This window comes from Lepisma saccharinum, chromosome 17 (genome assembly GCF_977018435.1).
Source record: "Lepisma saccharinum chromosome 17, izLepSacc3.1, whole genome shotgun sequence".
Classification (NCBI taxonomy): domain Eukaryota; kingdom Metazoa; phylum Arthropoda; class Insecta; order Zygentoma; family Lepismatidae; genus Lepisma; species Lepisma saccharinum.
In genome coordinates, this window is record NC_139245.1 from 41438885 (window position 1) to 41458551 (window position 19667).

At 37.6% G+C, this 19667-nt stretch overlaps 1 protein-coding gene across 1 annotated transcript in view; it reads left to right on the plus strand.

Annotated features, from left to right (window-relative positions):
* LOC146001693 (sodium channel protein Nach-like) overlaps positions 1 to 19667 on the plus strand; it is a 131662-nt gene that overhangs the window by 78907 nt on the left and 33088 nt on the right. Inside the window, exon 6 of the mRNA XM_083139347.1 lies at positions 6566 to 6854. Coding sequence (XP_082995473.1) covers positions 6566 to 6854 — 289 coding nt within the window. The remainder of the gene's footprint in view (positions 1 to 6565; positions 6855 to 19667) is intronic.

Sequence of the window (19667 nt, forward strand, 5' to 3'; positions counted from 1 at the left end):
TTTGTTGAAGTTTGTTTTTTCTCCCGCGGGTTATTCTACATTATCTTGGGATACTATTGGGGCTGCAATGATTATATTATACCATTTTATAGCCCTCGTTCTGCTCTACAAAATGAGACTATAGGATTTTATGTAGCTGCTCAAGAAGAGTGAAATTCATTTATTTTTCTGTTCATTTTTTTTAACAGGAAAGGAAGGGAAAAGGTGCTGAAGCATCAAAGAGGGTCTAAAAGGGTGCTAATCTCACGAAAAGTGCAACGAAGTGTGTTCATTTTACTTGATTTCATGTCCAAAAATACATATCTCAAACGATCGGTATGATAACAGCTATAAAAATCCGTTCCCTATATGACCATGCCTGCCGCAACTACAGAGTGTTTCAAAAGGCGCGCAACCCAAATTTGAAAATTTATATCACGTAAACCGTAAGATATATTTACATCGGGTTTGCTGCATTATAAAGTATCATCCTTTGAGATATTTTTTAATGCTTAACATTATCAATTTATTCCATACAGAAAATTAAATAAATTAAAAACTGGCAATTGAATTTTTTCCAGAATTTCACTTTTGAGTGAGAACTATATAAGAAATTATCGGAGAGTCATAATTAGACGTCTGATGACTGATCCCATGTCAATCTATCATTTGCGATCAATAATAATCATGTGCAGCATTTGATTGATTTCTGACTGGTGATTTTATGGATTGAGTGGAAAAGTGCCATTTTTCGAAAATATATCCGTAACTGGCAACACTAGCAGGTTGAAATTTTGTCCTCAGACCCACGCAATATGTGCCTAAGTATTGTCCATACATTTACGTGAAAAATCATAAATCATGATTTTGTAGCGAAATTGGACTCTTGAGAGAATCCTAGTCTGCCCCTGGCTACCCTGAATTTTCTTCGTTCACGCTTCGCCACTACAGTGCCGGTTGATTCTGGGTTGATTCAGCATGACGTATTCATTGGAGAAGCGCATGTGCATTGTTGAAGAGTATTTTACTACTCATTCTTACACTCATGTGCAAGAAGTCTTTCAAGATAAATACCCTGCTTCTGCTGTACCTCACAAAGCAACTGTTTTACAACTAGTGCGTCGATTTCGAGAAACCGGAAGTGTATGGGACAAAACAAGAAATGGTCGCCATCGTTTTTAACCGATGTGCGTACGCGCCTGGAACAATCTCAAACCAAAAACCTGAGGAAACTTGCGTCTTAGCGGACTTGTCACGTTCCAGTGCTCATAAGGCCGTGAAGAATGCTACCATATCGCGTTCGCGCTGTTCAAGAACTGCGACACCTTGATAAGGATACACGCTTGAAATACTGCAGGTTGTCTTGATATCTGATCGAAAAAATGGCATCATTATTAATTCCTTGCTTTTCACTGTTGAAGCTTGGTTCCATTTGAATGGTTATGTCAACAGCCAAAACAGCAGAAAATGGTCTTCTGAAAATCCTCATGCGTTCCACGAGGTACCGCTCCATCCACAAAAACTTGGAGAATGGTGCGCCGTATCCCGACGACGTATTGTGTCCCATTTTATTTCAGTGAACAGTGGATGGTATTGTGTACCGAGATATCATCACTCAGTTTATTTCCCTGCTTGAAGAGGATGAACGCGATTAATGGTTTCAGCAAGATGGCGCTACTTGCCATACCTCCAACGAAACTATTGCATTTTGCGCGAGTTATTTCATGAAAGGATTATTTCCAAAAATTTGTGGCCCCCAGATCACCAAATTTATCCTCTCTAGATTTCTATCTTTGGGGTTACCTCAAAGGAGTATTTTACAGGACACATCCAACCACCCTCCCAGCGGCGGCTCAAAGGGTAGAGCCGCCGTGCCATGGCACTACCCTCAGAAGAAACGCATACCTCGCCAAGCATTGTCAAATAAATACATTGATAGTTTACAGACAAGGAGATTCGAATCTTGCAATCGATCAAGGTGACGTGACGACCACCCCAACCTCCTCACTGCATCGCCAGCTGTTTCGTTCGTACCCTCGCGAGGCAACAGTCCGTGCCACCGAAGAGCTGGCCTAACCCATGGACCTAACCAAGTTGACACACGTGCAGAGGATTGAAGAAGCCTCAGCGAGGAACATTTCCACCATGAGCCGAGAACAAAGTGGCAGAGGGCGGGGTTAGCCATAAGAAACCGTGCCCGTCTTCGCCTGGTGCGGCGAGGGAATTTTCTCAGTGTTGACACAGTTGCCACCTTCAGCGAAAAGTCGCTAAATACGACTGATTTGTAAGGCTCGTTGGGGAAGTAATTTCTGCCAACTTTTGGAGAAACGAACCTAGTATTTTTCCAAAGTTAAATGAACATTTTTGATAATAGATGCACCAAGAGGGCCATCCAGACTTTTTTAAAAATATAAAAGTAAAAAATCCTATGATGATGCGAGTTTCCTTTGGCATTTAGACAATTTCTTTTCATAACAAAGATATTTTCGACATCCAGTTAGAATACGTGTGCATGGAGGAGGAAAAGGATTTGTTTTTCCTTACCTCTTGTAATTGTTGTATTTTTAGGGAAGTGTCCTGTAGTGTATAAAGATAGATTAGTGAGTGAAGATGAATCGGATTAGTACGTTATTATTTAAACACACGTTGTTTTCCACGTTACCAAACGAGGATAAACATCTTGGCCACTGGAGCAACCTCAAGGAGGGGGCGGGTGGGGGGGGGGGCATTGCGGTGGTTTTTTTTTCGATTTCTTGATCACGTTGGCATTACCCATCATAGTTGCCGCCGGCCGCCACTGCAACCTCCAATAATTAAAGACCAACATTGGAACTGCAGTTTTGAACATTAAGGAGGAAACACTTCACCGAGTTCCAACCAACATGCTTAGAAGAGTGTGAGCATGTATCCATGAGAAGAGCACGCGCTTTGAGCATCTCCTGTAAAAGTGACACGTTTGCTATTGTTGTCAGACTGTTTCTCTTTTCCGACTTGACAACAATCAACAATATCAACACCAACAAATGACCCCACAAATTGTTAAGAGTTGTTATTTACAGTTGAAGATCAATTCCCGGATGTTTTCAGCAAATTAACAATGTTTATCAAATATTTGTAACTGTTTTTGTTTGGATAAATGGTAACAAATTTATTTACCCAGTGATAGCCTACATGATTAGTTTAGTGATTTAATCGGAACACTTAATGTCCAAATTGTAAAAATAATAATAATAAAAAGTAGACACAAACACAAAAAAGCTTCGACGAAATCCGGACGTGTAGTAGCCGCACTTATGACTCGCCCTTACCATTTCGTAACAAGCTGTGTTAGAATGGCAGGGTTGCCAGGTGCGTAGAAATTTACACTTAAAAGTCAAATTTCGGTGCAAAATTATGATTTTGATTTTTTATGCAAATGTAGGGCCAATATTTAAGAACATATTGCTTGCGTTTGTTGACAAATTTTCAAACTGCTAGTGTTGCCAGCTACGGAGATATGTCCCAAATATGGCACTTTTCACTCAACCCATAAAATCGCCAGTCAGAAATCAATCAAATGCTGCACATGGTCATTATTGATCGCAAATGACAGATTGACATGGGGTCAGTCATCAGACGTCTAATTGTGACTCTCCGATATAGTTTTCTCACTCAAAAGTGCACTTCTGGAAAAATTTAACTCTGGCTTCCGCCAGTTATTAATTTATTTAATTTTCTGTATGGAATAAATTGATAATGTTAAGCATTAAACATATCTCAAAGGATGAGGCTTTATAATGCTGCAAACCCGATGTAAATATCTCTTACGGTTTTCGTGATATCAAAGTTTGGGTTGCGCGACTTTGAAACACTCTGTATAAACTCCTCATATCAAATCATTGTAGCTTTAATATCAACCAAGTCAGTTTATGTTCAAGGGTATTGAAAGTACAGCTACTCTATGTAATGCTTTCTAAGTGTTCATATTTTTTATGATCCAGTAAGTGTTAAACAAATGCGAGGAATAGTTGTCTCAATATTATAATGATGGTGGTTCATTACCAAACTGTTGACAATAGGCAACGACCAATTTGAATTTCTTGAAAATATAAAGATCGAATTTAGACACTCGGGCCGCAATAGTCCATGAAGAGCATTTTAATGGGGTAGGGGAGAATGCGCATGGTACGTACATCTACAGTAAATGGAAGTATTTACTGTAATATCCCTGACATTACGTCACAAAATGTTACCTCCCTTTCATTTATCCTTGTTAAATGTATTCAGGTCAAGGGATTTAGGAAGATATACAAAGTACATCGCGCTACGACGCCAGGGGTCTCGGGTTCGAATCCTGGCCTGGGCATGGATGTTTGTGAGTATCCATTCATCAATTTCATCATATCATGACTCATTAGCAACTTATCCAAAAGTGGCACAAGAAGCGAAGTAAAATAAAGCAAATCAATCAATCAATCGAGGTTTATTTATTTCGAATGACAGTACCAAATAATATTTATGCACACTACTAATTATAATAATATGAATACAATATTAATCAGGAACTTTACTTTTCATCAACTGGATCTAATATTCTTTTTTTATTCAATAAATATTCAATTCATTATCTTCGTTGACATTAATTTCCTTGCTAGGACAGTTATTTTTATACAAATTTGGCGCTCTTAATTACATGTAAGCTAGGAAATGACTACGTGCTGTCCAGTGGCGTCTCGTGGCCTCAAATTTGGCCGGGGCTTATTTTTTAAAGAATTTGAAATATAATGACAATTCACATGAATTACAAAAAATAGGTATTTTTTTCTTATAGACTACTGGACTTACTTTTTTGAAATAATTTAAAATGTAATGACAAATTACAAGAATTACAAAAAAAACTGGTATTTATCTTCTTCTAAACTAGAAAACTAGACTTATTTTTTTAAAGAATTTAAAATATAATGAGAATCCACATGATTCATGATTACAAAAGAAACAGGTATTGTTGTGAAACATACCTTTCTACGAACGTTGACTCCTGTTCTTCTGCTCAGCAAATTTTGTTATTACTTTTTCGTTGAAGCCCTCTATGTTTGAAATGTATTCTTTCTCTATTGTAAGCAAGTGCCAAGGCATTTGGTCTGTCTCGTCCCATTGCATTTCTTAAGCAGGTTTTAATACGCTTCAATGTGCTGAAACATCGTTCAGATTCAGCTGTTGCCACTGGAGTTATTAAAACTTCTGAAAAGGTACCCTCTAAATAATTTTAAATAAAAAATGAATGCAATCTACTGATAGAGTTTATGTTTTTCAACTCTTCACTACAATAAAGAACACGAAGTTCCCTCTTTAGTTTTCCCTCTTCTATGAAGGGATAATAAATGTGGGAAGATGCCTCTGTTTAAAGATTGTTCTCTTTCATTATGTCCTCGTAAAGCAAGTTCATGTCGACCACAGAATTTTAAGCAATCGATAATTCTATTTGATATATGCCTATTTTTCCGGACAAATTCATTGTGTCTTGTAATTGACAGCCTATGTCCTTCATCAATTTGTGTTCGAACATCAACCCTGCCAAACTCACTCAAACATAGCGAATGAAAGCCACCAAAACACTACAGAACAACGCGCTAGATCGAACGCGACGCAACGGAGCTAGCCCCGAATCAGCACTCAAAGCCATTGCAGTATCCCCTTCCCTCTCTGCTAGCATGTGACCTTCACTGTAGCTTAGGTGGGTGTAGGCCACGCCTTCCTTTGCGACGTGCCCCGCAGACCGAAATTGACGTCAATGCCGCTAGGAGCGCTGTCGTATCCATCGCAGCAGACGATGAATTAACGTGGGTAAAAATCGCCTTTTAAAAGACTGTGTGATAGTTATGCGTTATGGTGATTGAGAATTACGTCAATACGTCCGTTTTTCTTTAGGGGCTAAGCCCCGGAAGCCCCAAGGGACGAGACGCCACTGGTGCTGTTATATCTCTATTCTTATACCGTCTTCTTACCTTTTCATGTAATAATACTAATAAATAAAATATTAATTAATTTACATATCATCAATAGACCTACAGATTATATTAAAGTATTGATGTAAACATTTATATTATATGTTATCAGTTTACTTTGTTGTTGGAGTGGTTAGCTCCGTGGTGGAGTCGTTAGCACAATGTGCTACGATGCCAGGGCTCCCGGATTTGAATCCCGGCCTGGGCATGGACGTTCTTTGTGAGTGTTCCTTCATCAGTTTCCTCATATTATCACCCATCCTTATCTTCACGATTAGCCAAAATTTGGCAGAAAAGCGGAGTAAAATAAACCAAATCAATCAATATTATTATTAATTTTGTATTTCCTATCTTGACATAGTGATTGTACTTGGTAGTCATGCTGCTGTGCTCATCACTTAAATAAATATTTTTATATATCATTATTATTAAAATTATTTATTATAGCTGAGGCACTTGGTTCAGATCCCCCCCCCCCGAAATATGTTTCTAGATGCGTGACTGATGGGGGTGGATCAAAATAGGTATAAAGTCCAATAACGACCCTTTTCTAAGAATCGTGTAATGTCGTAGAATCGATAGTTGACTGCATTTCTTTCTAGGTTTTCCTTCATTCCCCATTGGAGATACCCACCCTCAACCATCGTGGCGCCGATACCTTTGACCTGGAATCTTGGGGAAGGTACCACGAGCTGAGATTCAGGGTGAATGAAATCCAGAACGACCACGACGTTCCTGCCGTGCCTATCGCCAAGAGAGGCTGCAGGTTTTCCAATGAGAACAACTTGAAGCTATTTCCTGCATATAGCTACTCCGCATGCGTGACCGAATGCCGCATCAATCGTCAGTTAGAGCTATGCAACTGCACGCATCACCTCGGCCCGAACGTTGGTAAGCATTAGACTTTGCGAATGGTGTCTCGCTGTTCAGTCTCGAGGAAGCGGAAATCTTTCGAATTGCACTTCGACTGCAGCGCCAAATACGATCAGTAGATAAAACTAAGAACACATTGTTTTCCCCGCGTTTTAAAAACTTGCTTTTCACCATAGAAATCACATAGATTTTAAACAGGTTCTTATATTTTTTCACACATTAGAAGAACTACAGTGCTCAAAAAAAGTTTTGCATATTATGATTGCATGGGGTTTGAGTTGCGATATCCCCAAAAGGTATACAATTTTTATTATGTGAGCAATGCCCGAGATAGAAACTGACATAATGCCCCAAGTGAGTTTGGTATTCAGCAGATAGAGGGCAGTAGTTTCCACATGATCCCTGAGCAGATTTGAAAGCAGCCCGATGGGAGGCATTGTCCATGTCTTATCCGCACTTGTGAGTTGGAAACTGCACAGAGAGCGGGTGGAAAACGAAGGGCAACATGCCTAGAGGAACCATTTCTCCTACGGACCGCATTAGAATTGTAACGCTGCTGCAAGAGGGATATCGCCAAGTGGACGTAGCTGTCCATGTTGGAGTGAGCCAAAGTGATGTCTCTCGAGTGTGGAAAAAGTTCAGGGAGACACAATCAGTTGCTGATCGACCAAGGACGAAAAAAAACAACACGCAGGAAAGATTGGTACATGGTGATTTCGGCCCATCGTAGACCCACTGCAACTGCTACCAGTTTGTGCGAGGATCTGCGGAGGGCCTCAGGAGCGAATGTTTCCAATCAGACAGTGCGGAATCGACTTCATGAGGAAGGATTGACGTCAAGAAGACCCATACCCAAGGTTCCTCTGAAACCACACCATAAGAGAGACCGTGTAAGGTGAGCAACAATGCACAGCGAATGGAGTAAGGAACAGTGGGAGCACACGCTCTTTACAGACGAGGTCACCATCACTTTGCACCCGTTAAGCAAAAGCATAAGGGTTTGGAAACAATCAGATGAGAGATTGAACGTGCCCTTCATCCAGGAACGTCACGAACAGCAGGGGGGCTCCATCATGTTTTTGGGTGGAATCATGTTTGGTCGACGTACGCCCCTAATTCCTCTCCAGGGTCACGTGACTGGTCTGGTGTACAGAAACGCTATTCTCGAACCCGTGGTAGCAGGTTTCTCTACAACTGTGGGGGATGGCTTCAAACTGGTGGATGATAACGCTCGACAACATCAAGCCAGAGTGATTCAAGAGTTCCTTGATATGCATGGCATTCAATGCATGGTGTGGAGAGCGTATTCTCCAGACATGAACTGTGTGGAACATGCATGGGAACACCTGAAGCAAGCAATTGTCAGCCACGAAAATCCTCCTGTGAACAAGGTGCCATTGCAGGAGGCTGCCATTCAAGAGGGGGACAGTCTTCCTCAGGAAAAGTTGAATGCTCTTATCCTTATCATACCCCGTTGTGTTCAAGCATGCTTTCGGGTTCGAGGTGGCTATACACAGTACTGAACTTACATTTGTTGATCCCAAGCATGCCTGCGAGCCGTAGGTACACGATATTGCACTGGCTTTCTTTTGTGTTTTGCATACCACATTTTCAATTTTGTGTTTCTGGTGTGATTTTGTTTCTTCTGCATGACTGCACTGTTTTCTTTCTGTTTGTATGTCTCCCCTGTACTCTTGAATATGATTCCATGTATCTAGTACAATAAAATGATCACAAACCCTGAATATGCAAAACTTTTTTTTGAGCACTGTACAAAACATCTGGCTGACTTTCGACTTCCACGATTTGAAATAAGTGAACAACGAATAGTGCAGAAGTCTAGAAAACAAGACTGTTTTATCGCGTCTTGCATCCTGTTTCATTTCCGACAAGACAGTACTTCAAGCCTGCATTTTGGACCTTTCGGACAATAAAGCCTTACTAAAGTGCTCCAGAGGCGTATGTAGATATACCGTGCGTCCATTTCCTTGCGAGGCCGAGAGATCAGAAGAAGTGTGGCGGGTGGCGCTAGCGGAGATGCCGACATTTTCGACCAGTAACGTCCCGCTTAAGTTTACCCTCGAAACCGTTTTGCTTCGGAATCGTTTGGAGGTTTCGAATGTGCAACACTGTATCAAGATTACGTTGCATACTAAACCGCTAAAAGTCAATGGTTTTAGTGAGCATTGTTTTCAATCTGAAAGCTCCGAGCTTGAGTTGTTCTTTCCTTCGCGACTACAGGTGCCCTGCACAGAGCTGCGAATGGAGTGAGGAACAGACCTTGAACCAACCAAGAGCGTGTTAATTTCTTACTGTACATGCCAGCCGCAAAGTTCACGTTAGAACAAAGAGTTTTTATGTATCACACTTACGTGAAAACAGACTCGTGTCGAGACGTCTGTTGACATTTTGCAGAGAAATTCCCTGGCGTTACACCTGCAGGTAGAGACGGTTAGACGTCTTGTCCTCAAATTACGAGAAACTGGATCGTTAAATTTTAGAACCACTAAGCAAAAACTCAACGAAATTGGGGCAGAGGAAGAACTTTTGCGTGTGAATCAAAATTTCATCAAACGATGCTAGGAATGTGTGAATGTAGGTGGACGTCACTTTGAACAACTCTTATAACACAGGTTAGTGCTCGTTTTGCAATGTTAATAGAAATATCTGCGTGCTAAAGATATGTTTATAAAAATAAACGAGACGTTCCTGGTCGAAAATGTCGGCATCGCCGCTAGGACTGCCCGCCAACTTCTCCCGATCTCTCGGCCTCGCAAGGAAATGGATGCACTGTACGAGTATTTTTGTTTTGGGAGTGGTGAGAGCTGTAATAAGCGAGAAGAATTTTACTCTGGTGGCTAATACTAGCACACATTAAACTAACGGTATGTGCAGTGGGATAAGAGTATTACCGTACAAATTGAAGACTAAAATTGGTAAACGCTGCAAGTGCAACAATAATTCAAACACCGTTTTCCACGTAAAACTGTGCAATGTGCCATGCTTTATAATGTGGTAAACGTGAAAAGTGGCCGGTAGCCCTCTAAGGAGTTCAAAGGGCGTGTAAAGAGTCACTAGTGTGAACGTTCTTACGGGCTGATGTGCTGAACGATGCGATTTCCCAACAATTTCGATTTTGGCACTTACAACGTTTACCACTTTTAGTACTCAATTGTCCATGACTATTTTCATATTTTTTTCTTCCATCCTATGTGTTTTTAAGCGATGGATTTATATGTATGCTGGTGCACAAGTTTTGAGTTTTCTTGTAATTCTTAAAGCTCTTTTTGTGTCAAATAAAGTGCACGAACATGGTGATGGACAATTTGCACGGTAATACTCATGGATCCCACTGTACTATGATGCGCCGACAGGTGTCGCCAGAAATTTGTGTGTGAAGGGGGTGGTATCAGGCTATTGATACCACTAGAATGGTAGAAATAATAATGACAATAATAATATCCATCACAGCTTACAACAATTAAATTAAAAATTTATGGTAGCAAAAATTTTAAAGGAAATGCTTCTGTCTAAAGCCGGCCTTACAACGGCAGTTGTATCAGTGTATCCAGGAACTCTACCGGGTATTTCGTAAGTTCTTGAGGGGTTACAAAAATTTATTGCAAGTAAAGTATTGAATTTACGTTAATGAAACCAGTCAGTAGAATAAGTTGATTGTTTCTACGGACAACCTCGTTTGATACAATAGCCTATTTGGACTAAAATTAAGCTATATTTTCATATCTTCTGGTGGATTTAGCTAATTCATAGGTGTAGCAAATCGTCTAATCATGCTACGAATTCTAAATCCTCGTACTATGATGATTAACATTCTTGAATGTCTGGCTTGGGAATATTCTATTCTCAGGGTCACGTGACTCTGTTGATTAGTTGGGTGTGTGTATATATATTACTATACTTCTTCCTTCTCCTCTCCTCTACACTTGTAGATTTTGTGAGATCATGAATTTTCTGACCATGCCCATTTCCAGTTTTACCTACTTCCGGTTTTACATACTTCCGGTTTTGCCACCTTCCGGTTATGCCAGTATTACCAAGATTGGTCTGTATGGTATATTTATATATATATATATATAAATACCAATACCCAAAATATTTTACTATTTTTGATATACTTAAACATAGACTAGTTTCTCCAGCTAAATCTATATATAATAACCAATACCCAAAATATTTTACTATTTTCGATATACTTAAGCATAGACTAGTGCCTCTAGCAAAATCTATATATAATAACCAATACCCAAAATATTTTACTATTTTTGACATACTTAAGCATAGACTAGTTTCTCTAGCAAAATCTATATATAATAACCAATACCCAAAATATTTTACTAATTTTGATATACTTAAGCATAGACTAGTTTCTCTAGCAAAATCTATATATAATAACCAATACCCAAAATATTTTACTATTTTTGATATACTTAAGCGAAGAACTAGTTTCTATTCAATTTTCCTAAAGTGTTTGTGCTAAATATATTATCTCCCAATAAGATTGAAATATTGACACTCTCTAGAGTTGTGATATATCCAGAAAAATATATATATATAAATACCAAATAAAAAACAATGGTAAATCCTACTTGTAAAACTGAATGCTACATTTTGTGGTAAATTCATATCTAAAACAAATTTGTCAAAACACTTGGCAATATGTACTGGTCAACCAAAAGATCCTACATTACCAACCCAACCCTGTCCCTATTGTGGAAATGTTATTAGCATACCTAATCTAAACAGACATATGAAGAGTTGTGAATCTCAACCATCAACTAGCCAGACTAATCCTAGAAAAAGAGAAGCAGATATATCTCCAACTGATGGTCCTGAACCAAAACAAAGTAGATTTTCGTCCACACCTAGGGCAACAGCTTTTGGTGGTCGTCTTAATGATTACCCTTTTGAATCAGAGCCACATTGTCATATCAACAATTTCTTGAAGAACATAAAATCTTCAATAATAGAACTCCTGAAAAATAAACTTAAAAATAAATCTATTAAGTTCTATATTATCCTATCCTGTGAATATGAGAAACCTGATGAAATATGTCATATACATCACCATTGTTCAAAGACTCAGACTCTATATTTGAGTGATATAGATAATTTGGAACAAATCTATGCCCAGCTTATGGACACATTACTCAGAAAACATGAGGAATTTGAGGCTAAAGGATCTAGTTGGAAATTATGTGGGAGTCCACACAAACTGAAACTGAAAATAAGTCAAATTTCACCTCTCTCTGCTTCTACTTGTGTCCCTCTTCCAGTGAATATTCAAAATAAGAAAGCAGTGGTCAATATAAAAATAAAGATAACAAGTGTTTTCTGTGGTGTGTCTTGGCACAACTTTACCCAGTTCCTGGGAAAGACAATCCAGAGCTAGTTCATCATTATATACAGCATGCTATGTCAGGTATCCAATATCCTGTTGCTATATTTGATATAACAAAATTTGAAAACTATGTAGAAGAATCCTTGGCAATCAATGTGTATGCTTATACAAAGAATAATTTTGTATATCCTCTTAGAATAAGTACTCTCAATGATGATGATGCTGATGTCATCAATTTGTTACTTATTTCAGATGACAAGAATTTCCATTACTATCTTATTCGCAATCTCTCTCGTCTGATTAGAAGCCAAATAACTAAATATCCCAGGGAAATCAAGATTTGTCTCAACAGAAGTATGTCAAATTTAATAATCCAGAAATTGCTAACAAGAAACTTGAAGAGCACTAACAATACTGTGGTGAGAACAAGCCTGTGCGTATGATTATGCCCAAACCAAAAGAGGTTGAGAAATGTAAACAACACAAGGCCCTGTTGGAGCATCCAGCTATAATAATAGCAGATTTTGAGGCATTTCTCAAACCATTCAACTATTCAGACCCTGATCCTGAAATCTCTTCTACTACACCTTATTAGTAGGGCTCGGATTTTTAGGTGCTAAAAATCAGAAAAATATTTTTTTTTATGTGCTCAAAATATGGAAAATATTTACACTTTACGTACTTAAACATGGAAAATATGCATTTTTATGTGCTAAAAATGTTGAAAATTTCTGCTTAAAACAGCTCTACTCACCAGATGAAATTAGCATGTTTTGTTGAAAAATGGTGAATTACAATACACCACAACTGTAATCTTCAAATTGCCCATTACAAAGGACTGTCTCGAAACAGTGTCTTATACTGCGAAAATGTTCGTTCTACATCACATGAAGTCAACCTCGCATACTTAAGGCATGATATTTCACTCACACTTAAATATCCAATATTGTCTTCCTGTTCACCGTCCAATACATTCGAAATGTTACACATCATTTTAAAGCCGGAATTTTTTGCCATGACATCTTGGAGTTTTCTGCGAAGCAATTGTGCCTTTGGTCCATTAAGTTTGTTGAGCTTGCTCTCCACTTCACGAACTTCTTTAACTGCTTCTGACAAAGGAATGTCCGTTGCTTCTAGTTTTTTGATCGTATTACATAGGAAACTCAAATTTGCAGAAATATAAGCCAGGTCATTTCTTAATGTAGAGTCACTCAACATACCTTGAAGAATTTCAATTGAAGAAGCATCATCTTTATTCAGTCCATTAACAACACATGAAAATTCTTCAAAATTTTCTGCATAGTATGCAACAGCATTAAGCCATGTTCCCCACCGCGTAACTACAGGTGTGGGTGGCAACGGTGTTTGGGGATTTTCCTTTTTGAAGATTTCAATTCTTCTTGGCGATTTCACAAACACCTTTTTTCCATTCGAAACCAATTTATCTACATTAGGATATACATTTCTAATTTCTTCACATACCCTATGCAATCCATAAACAATGCACGTAACATGAGTCATTTTAGGATAACTGACTGTAAGACCTTCTGCTGCTTTCTTCATATATGCTGCAGCATCTGTGAGCAAAAGTAAAACATTGTCGAACTTCACCCCACTTGGCCACAATATCTGCATGGCTTCATTGAACAATCTAGCAATTATAACATCATTTGTGGCACACAGTTTTTCGCACGTTAAAAGAAAAGATTTACTTGAAATTGTTACATCATTTTTCAATAACCCAACAACTACATTTCCCACTTTCCTACCACTTGAGTCCGTACTTTCATCTATGCTGACCCAGATTTTTTCATTCTCACAGATATCACGAATTTTCTGCATCGTTTCTTCGTAGTTCTTTGGGAGGTAACATTTCCTTAAAGTAGACTCATCTGGGGTGTCGATGTTTGTGTATTTGCCTAAGAAATTTCGCAGCTGAGGATGATTCACCTTATAAAGCGGTATGTCAGCAGAAACAAAAGCCATACACAAATCCGCACAATAACGAGAAAACTTGGATGGTTCTTGGGACGAACTTGGGATGGGGTCACTAATAAGGGATTGTTTGCTTTTCACACGCACAGCTGCAGCAATATGTTTACTGCCATTCACATGTTGGGTTACCTGAGATCGTTGTTCTGCTGTTATGGCTTTTCCACAGGGCTGACAAAAGAGTAGCTTTCCATCAGTGGTAAATGTATTCTTGAATTCTGCAACATATTGCTGCAAACGATAACTTGGTGCAGATTTCACTTTCGGCATTTTCAAACACGCACACACTTACAGAAAACTCGCACCTTTCGAACGAAACACACTAGTGCTTCTCCCACGCAATACCACGCCAAGCAAATACTGTGGAACAATCTGTCCACTACTGAACGTTGAGCTTACGTTTTACCTCTCAGTATGGACAATTCGTTACATCCAGACTGGATACTGTTGCCAGGTCTTGCAGAAAATTTTCCCTCTCTAAGATGAGAAAATAAATACAGCGACTATATAAAAAAAAACCTTTTGATTTTTTTCTGGTAAATCTTAAAAAGATAAGAAAATTTAAGTAGATACGAAATTTTATGTGAAATTTTTGGGACAAAACATTCATTTTATGCATTTATGAGCGAATATTAAGAAATATGTATTTACATAAAAAAAATTGGAAAATATGTTTTTTTATGTGAAATAAAATTTGATATATAGGCGCCATCCAGTTACTATGATCGGAATTTGTAACTCACTTACGAGGTCATATCTACTCGCAGAAAATATATTTATTTACCTAAAAATCCGAGCCCTACTTATTAGCACCATGAGGTCTGTAGTTATGGCGTAATTCATTAAAACCTAATGAGCCTTATGTATACAGAGGACCTAATGCTGTCAAACATTTTTTTCCAAAAAATGAAAGAAGAAGTAAGGATTATTGGTAAAGTATTGTCTGTGTCAAAACCAAGAATACCATTATCTGCTGCTGAAGAACAATTATATTATACAGCTGATATCTGCCCACAGTGTAATTCATATTTTACACATGATAATTTATCACCAATGTCATTTCACGGGAGAAAATTTGGGGATTTTGTGCAACAGCTGTAATCTCAAAATACAAAGAGAAATTTATTCCCATATTCTTTCATAATGGCAGTGGTTATGATATCCACTATTTAATTAGGCATCTAAGTTATGATACAGAGCACATATATGATCTAGTAGAAAATCAAGGGAGATACATTAGTCTTAGCAAAACAGTCATGATTTCTGAGAACAGTACTATTAAGATGTGATTTTTGGACTCCATGCAATTTCTCTCTGCTGGCCTGGATGCTCTTGCCAGCAAACTAATGACAAATTCCAAATTACAACTAATATTTTTCCTGGCTTAGGCATAGAACATATTAGACAGAAATTGGTCTATCCATATGAATATGTAACTGACTATAATAAGTTTAATGATGAATCTGTTCCTCCACAAAGGGAGTTCTACAGCCAACTCAGAGAAAATAATATTACTGATAAAGATTACTATCATGCACAACTGATGTGGAATAAATTACGGTGTAGAACACTGGGAGATTACCATGATGCTTATCTAAAGTTGGATGTTACAATTCTTGCTGATGTATTCCAAGCTTTTAGAAAATTGTCTATGGATATCTATGAATTGCACCCTGCACATGTTTACAGTCTCCCAGGGTTAGCTTGGTCAGCTATGTTGCTCAAAACAAAACTTGAACTGGAGCTGATTTCAGACGTGGACATGTTTCTTTTTATAGAGAAAGCTATACGTGGGGGCATGGTACAATGCACACAAAGGTATGCAAGAGCCAACAATGCACATATGACAAAAGTATATAATCCAAATGAGCCTTCTAGCTACATATCTATGTTGATATAAATAATTTGTATGGTTATTCAATGATGCAGAACTCCCCTATGGTGATTTTGAGTGGATAGATCCTACATCAATAGACATACAAAATTTTGATGATAGTAAGTATGGTTTCTTTGCTGAGGTGGATCTTGATTTTCCTTATGAGGTGCATAATCTATTTTCTGATTTGTCACTAGCTTCTGAGTTTAAGTGTCCATCTGAATCAAAACAACAAGCTTCTGATGACCCTTGAATCAAAAAAGATATATTATTCACTATAAGAATCTCAAATATTTAATGGAGAGAAAGGTTCATGTAGTGCAAATTCGAAGAGTTCTTAGATTCAAGCATTCAGAGTGGTTGAGGCCTTATATTGAAACTAACACAAGATACAGAACAGAAGCTACTTCAGGTTTAGATAAGGATTTTTTAAAATTGATGAATAATGCTGTCTCTGGTAAGATCATGAAGAATATTGGGAAGCATGTAGATGTAAGACTAGTCTCTGATACAGAAAAGTGTAATAAGTTGGTCACAGATCCAAAACTTAAATTGAAAACAATATATCATGAAGATTTGTCACTCTTTGAAATGGAGAAGCCATGGATCAAATTTAACAAACCTATCTACGTGGGAGCTACAGTTCTGGATATGTTCAAGCTACACATGCTGCAGCTTCACTATGATACAATGAAACCTTTTTATAAAGATGATCTGTCTTCTGTATATGGATACAGATAGTTTTTATATATCATATCAAAACACCTAATCTGTATGAAGACATGAAACACCCTACGTTGTTTGATTATTTTGATACATCTTCATACCCTCCTAGTTTTGATATTCCTTCCAACAATAAAAAAATACCTGGCAAACTAGAAGATGAAAAAACTAATGACATTTTTAAAGAGTTTATTGGATTACGAGCAAAGATGTATGCAATTAGATTAGAGAGAGACACTATCAAAAAAGCCAAGGGAGTAGGTAGAACTATAATAGAGAATAAACTCCCCTTTGATGATTATTACAACTGTCTCAAAACTAAGTCTCCCAAACTGAGGGAGGAGAAGAGAATCCAAAGTGTTGAACATATATTAAACACAAACAAAATAAGAAAATTGCCCTGGATTCAGAGGATGACAAGAGACAGATTCTCTCATGTGAGATACACACATTACCATGGGGTCACTATCACATGAGAGATAGCAACCAATGTAATATTTGCCAATAAAATAACCATGAATCTGTTTGGGTTTAGAAAACAAGCTATGGAAGTGCCTGTTCAGATAGCCTCACCAAATCTCACTAATATCTTGTCTAAACTAAATGGACTACTAATTATTCACTTGTACAGTATCCTAACAGAATACAATGATGATACTGGTAAAATATTTTATATTTTTAATAACAATATAAATTATTATAAACTCCGCATTGGTGGGAAACTACAATTCACTATAAATCCTTAGAACAAGGTAAGATAAAAATATTTACTGGGAGTAATATCTATCGTATTAAATATGATAAGATGAATACTATCACCACATATGATATATCTGCAAATGAGTTTCTGTATATAGCGTTGCTGGGAGATTACGACAAACTTATACCTTTATTTTTGGAGTTGAAAATCACTTATCCTATAATAAATAACCATTACCAAAATGCCTAATGATCTTTTTCGTCATACAAAACACAATGAACACAGTGATGAGATTCTTGTGCTTGATATTAGAGTCAAAAAATTACATACTGATCTACGAACATTACAGGAAACTCTTAACTCTAGTCGGCAATCTGAGATAGCTAGCCTCTAGTCTCAGTGTCTGGATCCTATTTTCAAAATTGATGCTGAACTCAAATCCTTACTGCAAAAAATATACTAATTTGGTCTCATGGACAATCTTGTAAACTTAGAGGAGAGTGTAGGCAAATTAAAAAATGAGCTTGAGAGATTTTCACAAGCCCAGACTACCAATGCTGAACAACTGAAACAACAATTAAATGATCAAACAAACAGTATTCCTACAGAACTACAAATAATCATCCAGAGTATCAAAACTCAAGAAGATTATGATAGTATAATTGCTGATTTGCGTGAGCTGTTTCAATCCTTTGAGATTCCTACATTAGAAAATATAAAAATTGAACTACAAACAGATGAGCTGCACACTGCTATAACTGAAGTCCAAGCCAGACTTCAAATATTGGAAGACTTTATAAATAATCTACCCTCCTCCAGTGAACTTAATGCCATTGCTCGTAATGTAACTAGCATCAAGCTCCAGCTTGAGACTTACGAGGATTTTGGGTAAATTCAAAGTACCATAGCCCACATTGAGGATACTTTGGCAACTATGAAAAATTCCAGGAATTACTGGAATCAAAATTACCTGGCATTACTGAAACTCTGAGTATAGTCTAACAACAAATTACTAAGCTGGAAAATCTGAACACTGAATCTGAATTATCCCATTTCCATCATTTGATAGATGACATACAAAAAAAATTAGAAACACTTCAGCAATCAACACCTACACAAAATGACATAACACAACTCCAAGATGCCTTAAGCACTGTAGCTAATGCCACTGAATTAGATGCTGTGAAAGAAGCTCTGACGACACTCCAGAATACTGTAGCTAGCTTACCTACTTCTCAGGAACTCAGAGTTGTGAAAAGAGCAGTAAATCTGAGGATATCAAAAATATTCAGGTGGAAATTGCACAAATTCAAGAAACTATTACCACTTTGCCCACGAACCAAATTGTCAGTGAACTTCGCTCATTGTTTATGGAAATTAGAAGCCAAGTATATGATCTCTCTAGCCAGAGCTCTAAATTGAAGCTTGTGGAGAGCTTACAGCAGATTATCTCAAACATCAAGCTTCAAATTGGGACCATAGAAGCAAATCAAGAATCAGCCTTATGAAGTTTTACCACCTAGCTCCATGATTTGAAAGAGCAATATAAACAACTCTATGTGGATATAAGAATCAAACCTGGCCATGATGAGGTTGGTCGTACTATAGGGGAACACTTGGAACCACTGCTGAGCAGATTGGATGAAGTACAATCTGGTCAGTTATTCTCTGTTGAGATTGTCAGACTTCACAGTATTCCAAATACACAAGGGCACTGGACAGATGTTAAGGCTGGTAATATTTACAAATTATATGCCTATACACAAACTCATGAATTTTTCCTCAATGGTACTATTCAATTTATAAAGTTTGGATATTTGAGAAACGGAAAACAATTTGAGGTGGCACTCTTCACCATACAAAGAAAAGATGGTGTGTTCAGAGCACTTCAAATACCAATAACAAATAACTATAAAATACATGAAGATAAACAATTGTCTGTTTTTTATGTTGAAACTGGTGACCAATTATTATTTTTAGTCAAACAATTGTATCCTGAGGATAATCACTTTTAAGTAATCTTCTCTTACAAGACTCAATGTCTAGACAAGATATAGTCAATGAACTACGCAGACCAGCTTGTCGTAACTATAAACGACTATCTGTGGTACTGATCTATGGGAAGCAGATCTGGTTGAAATGAGCACAGGAAATTTGAAAAATCTACATAAACTAAATCAT